A 7,411-nucleotide genomic window follows, 5' to 3' on the forward strand; every position below is an offset into this window, starting at 1 on the left:
CCCCCGGCCTCCACCGCCCCCCACCCCCGGGCACCCTGCATGCATCCACTGTCGACACACTAGCCTTTGTTTACATTGGGCGTCTGTGGAAGGCGGCTCTCTTATAAAAGGCAGAGCTCTTGTAGCGCCGCGGCGGCGTGCGCGCTGCGATGCGGCCCTGCCCCCCCCCCCCTCCCCCCCCGCCCCAGAAGGCCCGTGAATAATTCACCCTGTCGTACAGAAAGCCATTCAGAGGGTGACATATGTAGCCTCCTGGGGTTTTCAAGTGCGGGTTCGGGCCGTGCACCGTGTGTGTTTGGCCGTCTGTCTGCTAGACTCTTAGGGACAATTGCTGTAAAGAAAACCCAAAAAAAAGCGTACTTCCTCCTCCACTGATTGAGAGATACTCACCGGTAATCTCGCTTGTCTCTATTTTTCTTGTGGCTCCCTTAAGACGCGAGTGATTCATTTGTGAAGCATCCCGGGGAATGATCTGCGCTCCGCTTTGACGCGATGAAGATATAATTGCGAGCTGTTGACATGTTAACCGGCCGACCCCCTGCTGCCTTTCTGGAGGAGTTTCTCCCGGCCTTAAGACAACTCTGCTCTCTGTCAATACACGGGAAGGCCCCCCCACACACACAAGCGCCGGCTAGCAAGTGTCTTCGGCACGGCACCATTCCCGCCCTGCCCAGACCCTTCCAGCCAGGCCTTTGTCAGTGGATCAGGTTTCCCGACAGCTATAGAATTCTTAATGATAATTGAATCCACTCAGTGGATTGACTTTTCCTGATTCTCTTTCGGTATTCCCTGTATTTTTTAATTGTTAATGGTATTAATGAGAAGGAGGAGAAGGCAAATGTACGCGCATCAATGTCAATAAAACAAACAACCAATTACATTGGCGGGGGGTGGGGGGGGGGCTTAAGTTGGGTCAGCAGGCGTGCTACAGCATGTTTAGCATAACTGTGCTATACGGCGGAGCCCCGCACGCTAGTACACACCTCTACAGGCGCAATGCACATATCATAACCGTAGCATTTGTAGTGTGTTTATGTGACCTCTGACCCCAGTCATTCTCTATTTGCGCCGACTTTTCAATGTAATCCTATGGGGGAAATTAAGCTGAAACAGCAAACACATATTTCCACTCATAACTCCTAACATCACCGCACCGGGCGAGGCCTGCCGTTTGGTCCTCGGCTCGGTCAAACTAGGATGAGATGGCCAAAAAAAATAAAATAAATAATAACATAAAACAAGATATCAGAACACACTTACGCACACATACTTACACATACAGGCTTCAAGGGTCTTTTCTGTGGGGGTCCATTTGCCTGGTTCCAGTTGTGTGCGGGGGCCCTGTGAGGCCAGGGAGACAGGCTCTGGCGCTGGGCCTGTAATCCCTGTTAACCTGATGTTGAAACCTGCCCTTCAACAGTCCATTACAGACAGACTGCAGCGGCCGCCTCGGGCACAGAGACTCTCGCGCAGACCAGGGGGAGCCAGCCAGTCCTGGGGAATGCGTGCATACGCACACACGCATGCACACACCAACACACACAGATACACACCAATGCACACAAACAGAAACTCACACGCACGCACACGTACACAATAACAAACGAATGCACAAACAAACAAACACGCATATAAATAAATATACCCACAGATAAACACACACATACACACACACACACACACACACACACACACACACACACACACACACACACACACACACACACACACACATACCAACACACACAACCACACACACAGGTTCACGCCGACGCCTTCAAAGTGAACAGAGGAAGAGACGCTCTCGGCTGACTGGCTGTCAGAGGACAGTCTGATGACGGTTTGCTCGGCGGTGATTTACACTCCCGGCTCTCCCCTAGGGTGAGCCCAGGTCCAACCGACCCTCTTAAGTGTAGCGGAGGACGTCGCCGTCCCCAAACCCCCGTAAACCCTTCAGCGAGGGGGGGGTCCATTTCTCTCCGCAGACCCCCCCCCCCCCCCCCCCCCCGGCTGGATGCTTTCCCGGCAGGACTATCAGCGGCGTCCATCTCTGAGGAATGACAGAGCGCGCTCATAGAGATAAACACCAGAGTTATTGGCCCTTCATTGCGTAAACAACAATGGTGGGGGCCCGGGCTTTATGAGTTGTTTCAAGGCAACCTGCAGTCGCCTTAAGAGTCAAGGTGAGGAGTTGAATGTGTGCGTGAGCGGTCTGCCGCGGCGCCGCCTTGTAAAGGACAGGGGGGTTGTGGGGTCTCTGATGAGCTGGGCTTATCAGCAAGGCACTTCCCCGCGGTAATGGACCTGCTTTAGTGCGTCCGTGGAAGGGACAGACACGGGGGGGGGGGGGGGATGGGACACACCCTGAAGCCTCCTCGGCAAGTGTGTGACAAAAACAAGGGTCGTGGTTGTTGAATTCTCCTGTGTACCCCTGATGATTTGAAATAAATCATACACACTCACGCCTCCTCGTCCAACCACGTATCTGTATTTAGCAGTATGTTTTATTGTTAATTTTCATTCCTAGTTATTTTTTTATTTTTCTGTTTCATTTATTTACTTTTTTTATGACGTTTTTGAGTGTCTCCTTAAATCCACGCCCTGGCCGGTCACTGTGGACACTAAGGAGGTCCTTCAAAAAGATGCGTCATAAAGAAGCAGCCCTGTCCAACAACAGGTCCATGCAGCCAGCAGACGCTTATGGAGTCTGATGTTGTGCTTGTACATGACTGGACCGCTTCACTGAGGGCCTTGGGGCCTGATACCCACCGAGTTACATCCACAATAATACCATTAACGTTTGGAAAGATGTTGCGTTAATGCCAAGATAAACAGTCTTGATCAAGGTGGGTTGTGAGGGCTGTGCTGCTCTTCGTCTGGGGGCAGGGCTCTGGGGAATGTGGCCGTAGACAGGGTTTCCCCTCTGACCCCTGGGCGCTGGCTGCCACCCCGCTTTGGTTTATGTCTCCGCTCCGGGCCTGGAGGCCGGGCCGTTCCTCCGGCCAGCAGCAGATGAAGCGCCGCCTGGTATGGGATTAGGGTGAGCAGGGTGATTTGTGGCCGGGATGTCTTCGGAGCTGCAGGTCTTAGTCTGGTGTTAAGTTATGATGGCATCATCGTGACGCTTGGGATTACAGCGTTCAGCGGCATTATCAACGGAGGACCAAAAACAAATCTTTCTGTTTGCTTTTCCTGATGAGCCTGCATTGCAAGCGAGTCAAATGAATAACCGCAGAAGGCTCATATTGTTCCAGAGGATTTATGTCAACAGCGGAACATAAGCAGCCACACATTTGAGATTTGCCAGAGCCCTGGCTTGTTATTCTATTTTTATTGTCCTTTGGTATTTTTTTTTCTCCCTTCCACGAATATATTCTCTCCATTCAACCGGTTGAATCTCACCTAAATAGTTAGAATACGACTCATTAACGGTCGGGTTCAAACAGATGCTGCTGGACACCAGTGGGAAACGCTACCTGACCCGATAAACAAAGACATCATTTACGGCCTTCCTGTCCCGCCGTTAAACCCTCAAGTGCATTATCAAAGGGGGAACTCGACCGCCACGCATTACCAAGTGTTTTCTTCCAAATCTTGTAAATCCGGCAAATTTATGTCACTGGGACCCCCTCGCTCACCGTATGGTTCCCATCGCTGGCTGAGCCCTGTGCCCCGTGTTGGTACCTGCTGAAGCGCTGGGGGGGGTTCCCCAGAGAGGATTTACTGTGCTGAACCCCCTGGCTCTCAGAGAACACCGCTGATGGTCTTCCCAGGCTCCAGGGCCAGGAGGCCAGGGCCCTGGGCCTGGTCCCCCCCACCTCCCCGTCCAACCGGGGCCGGGGGCAGCTCTGTGTTAATGTCGGTGGCCCGGATGTGAGGGGAGAGAGTGATGGATTGACGGGTCAGGGGGGAGGCAGGCTGGTGTCAGGGTGGGACCTCCATTATGGGTATTGCTCATTCCTTAGAGTGGCGTTGTGCCTCCCTCACCTCCCCTTCCCCTTTGACTCGACCTTCTTGAACCCCGCTCACACACCCCCGACACACGCGCGCACGAGCACACAAGCAGAGACCCCCAACACCACCCCCCCACACACACACACACACACACACACAACCCAAACACACACACAAACCCAACAGACACACACGCTCTCCTCCTCATGTGTTCAATTGTATTTGGTAAATCCACAGCACACAATTGAACTTCAAACCCCAGTTCAACTCCACCATCAAGGTGATCTCTCCCCTCGTCTCCCGGCAGCTCTGTCACTGCCAGGGGGTAACAGAACGTCCCATCCTAGTGTTTTACTGCCTGTAATTGTGTTGCGTGGTGTCCTGCGGCCCTCGTCCCTAATGGCTGCAGAGACTTGTGTTTAGTGACAGATTTACATTTGGGCCGGCCGAACCACTGATTTACCACCGGGCCCTGCTGCTGGCTTTCTGGCTGGCCTGTTTGACTGCCTTACTGCCTGACTGACTGGCTTACTGATGTGTGTGTGTGTGTGTGTGTGTGTGTGTGTGTGTGTGTGTGTGTGTGTGTGTGTGTGTGTGTGTGTTGCAGGTGATCGTGCAGTCTGGCCGGCAGCCCAGCGTGCTGCAGAAGCTGTGTCAGCTCCCCTTCCAGTACTTCAGCCACCCGCGGCTCATCAAGGTGCTCTTCCCCTCGCTCATCTCCGCCTGCTACAACAACCCCCAGAACAAGGTCATGCTGCAGCAGGAGATGAGCTGCGTGCTGCTGGCCACCTTCATCCAGGTAATGGCAGCGTGGCACGACGTGGCACACACACATGCCTATGCAGGCACATGTACAGGCACATTCCGCACAAACACACACACACACACCAACACCCACACTCTCTTACACAAACACACCCTCTCTTCTTCTGCGCGCACACACACACACACACACACACACACACACACACACACACACACACACACACACACACACACACACACACACACACACACAGCGTCCAAGCCAGAGAGCAGTGAACAATGTTCAGGTTGGACCAAAGTGAACGATCACCAAACCCAAGAGTTGAGGAAGAGAAACAGAAGTAGTCGTTATTTCCCCACCGGCAAGTTTTTCTTGTTGCTGTTAACATGACAACAACTCTTCTCCTGCATCAACTGTCAAACAGCATATATCCCAGACATGCTTTATTGTTTGGTAAATCCCCAATCATATCTTGCATTAAAAAAGAAGTGGATGTAAAATGATTTGGTTACACCTGGGTGAATTATCAGCCAGCACTTGTTTTGTTTCCAACGGTTCTATAGTTAACTTTCCTGTTTCCATTGCCCTAGGACTGCGCCTCAAGTGAAAAAGAGCAAGAAAGTTCAGGAAAGCAAGGAGGTGAGGAACGCGCGTATTGAAAGATCTTATCAGAAGATCATTGCAGTTGTATATATTTCAATTTTATTTTATAAAAATGTAAATTCCAAGTATTTGTGACTATTAACAAATTGTTAACATTATTTGTCTGTTTTATTTCCATTATAATATAATATAATTCAGCTTCTCACTCAAGCGCTGCATTATTATGCATTTGTATAGCGCTATAGCCGGTATTACCGTATTTCCGTAGCATTGCATCTGCGCAGAAGGGATATGTTGTCACATCATGACTTTAGGTTTAATATAATAAATCCTGAATGATGAGAAGATTTGCCATAATATTTATCTCTCACCATGTTCGCACGTCTAAATTGAATGAGTCTATTTGACATCAAATGAGTACTGCTTATGAACCTCCTCCACATGGGATTCTATGAACATGTTACTTTACAATATTATTATTAGTAGAATTATTAATATTAATACTATTATTATATTGTGACAACTTGATCGTTGTTCAATGATGCCCTGCTGATCAGTGACAACTCAACAAAACAACAAAACAATCAAACACAGGATCCAAGTCACTTTCCTCAGCCTGGCTTGCTTTCCTAAGATCCCTGCGATGTGCAGCAGCCCTCTGCATGTCCTAACGTTGTACAACGTTGTGTAACGCTTTCTCCCTCTACCCTTCACAGACAAAGTCTCCCAGCTGCTGGACCTCTGCGAGCTGTCCAACCGCTTTCCCCGAGACATGTGGGACTCGGCGCTGCAGTTCTTCCTCCGCAAGCAGGAGGACCCATAGCCATGGGTGACCCGGCTTCCCACACTACAGCAGGCCGGAGCCGCCTCTAAAGGGACCTCAACCCCTTCTCTGTCCGGGTGTAGACCCCTGGCCCGTCGGACCGGGGGTTGAGCTTAGTGCAAGGCACACAAAATACCCAAGAAGTCTTCAAGCCCTGCCAAACTTTTCAAAATAAATATCTATATGACCTGTGAAACTGAACGACGGAGTGATATTTTATGCTGGTTTATTCTATGTCTATTTATCTATTTACCTGGGGAAACGAGATGTCTTATCTCTTTTTTCCCCATGGGCATTTTTTGCACATTGAACCGTTTTATTTTGTGCATCTACGCTCGTTTGCACATTGTTTTATTTCTCTTATAGTACGTTCAAGTCCACCCAGATAACCCGTTTAGTACCTAGACTAGCCGAGTTTGTATTGTGTTGTGCGGTTTCTGATGGAAATGTATACTTGTCAGAGTGACAAAAAATAAACCTACGTACTACTGTAATCCGTCTTTTCTAAAAGATCTGGGTTGATGCTGTGGTTTTCAGTAGAGTGTCGGCCTAGCGGTTATGTGCTAGCATTATGAGGACCTGACCACACGGTTATCCATACACAGCTTAGGGAACACAGCGTTTTCTGTGCAAACATTCACGAGACTGTATCCAGTTTGCAGTTACGCAAACAGTTACACATTTACAGTTTTGTGTTTTATTTGTCCTGTTACCTGAAAGCAATCGTATGTTAAGGTGTGTTGAAATAATGTCTCATGTCAAATAAATTATTACTAATGTGTTTGAATTCTTGACTCCTGTATTTAATTTAATTATGTTTAATTTGCACAGATTATGCTCTAGCATTTATTTCCAGACACATGGTAAATGCATTTTTGTTGACATATGCTCTGTATTGACTACCTATCAAATTATCTTTCATGGACTCAGGCTTCATATGATAATACTAAAATAAATTTATAATGACCATCCAAAGCCAACCTTTGAGGTAGGTCATAGGCCTGTTGATACGTAGCAAACCAGTTGCATGTTTTCTAAATGTCTTCTGATTTATTTTTATTGAGCCAGGGGAATCTTTTATGGATTTCTTTTGTTTTATAAAACAAAACACACTTTTTGTGTGCTATTTGAGTGCTCTTAAAGTATTTCCAAATACGTATAATTATTTATTATTTGATATCCATTTATTGCTGCAGGAATAAGAAAAAAATCTAACTTGAGCTATGTCCATGCACCAAGGGCTTTAGGGCCCATTTGAATTGTAG

At 48.5% G+C, this 7,411-nt stretch overlaps 1 protein-coding gene across 1 annotated transcript in view; it reads left to right on the forward strand.

The window, feature by feature from the left end:
• The window catches only part of scaper (S-phase cyclin A-associated protein in the ER), a 56,678-nt gene extending 49,745 nt beyond the window's left edge, over positions 1 to 6,933 (forward strand). Inside the window, exons 29-31 of the mRNA XM_079744126.1 lie at positions 4,562 to 4,753; positions 5,311 to 5,359; positions 6,040 to 6,933. Coding sequence (XP_079600252.1) covers positions 4,562 to 4,753; positions 5,311 to 5,359; positions 6,040 to 6,146 — 348 coding nt within the window. The 3' untranslated portion in view covers positions 6,147 to 6,933. The remainder of the gene's footprint in view (positions 1 to 4,561; positions 4,754 to 5,310; positions 5,360 to 6,039) is intronic.
• Positions 6,934 to 7,411: the final 478 nt, after the last annotated feature.

The sequence above is a fragment of the Pollachius pollachius genome, assembly GCF_949987615.1.
Source record: "Pollachius pollachius genome assembly, chromosome: 9".
Taxonomy (NCBI): domain Eukaryota; kingdom Metazoa; phylum Chordata; class Actinopteri; order Gadiformes; family Gadidae; genus Pollachius; species Pollachius pollachius.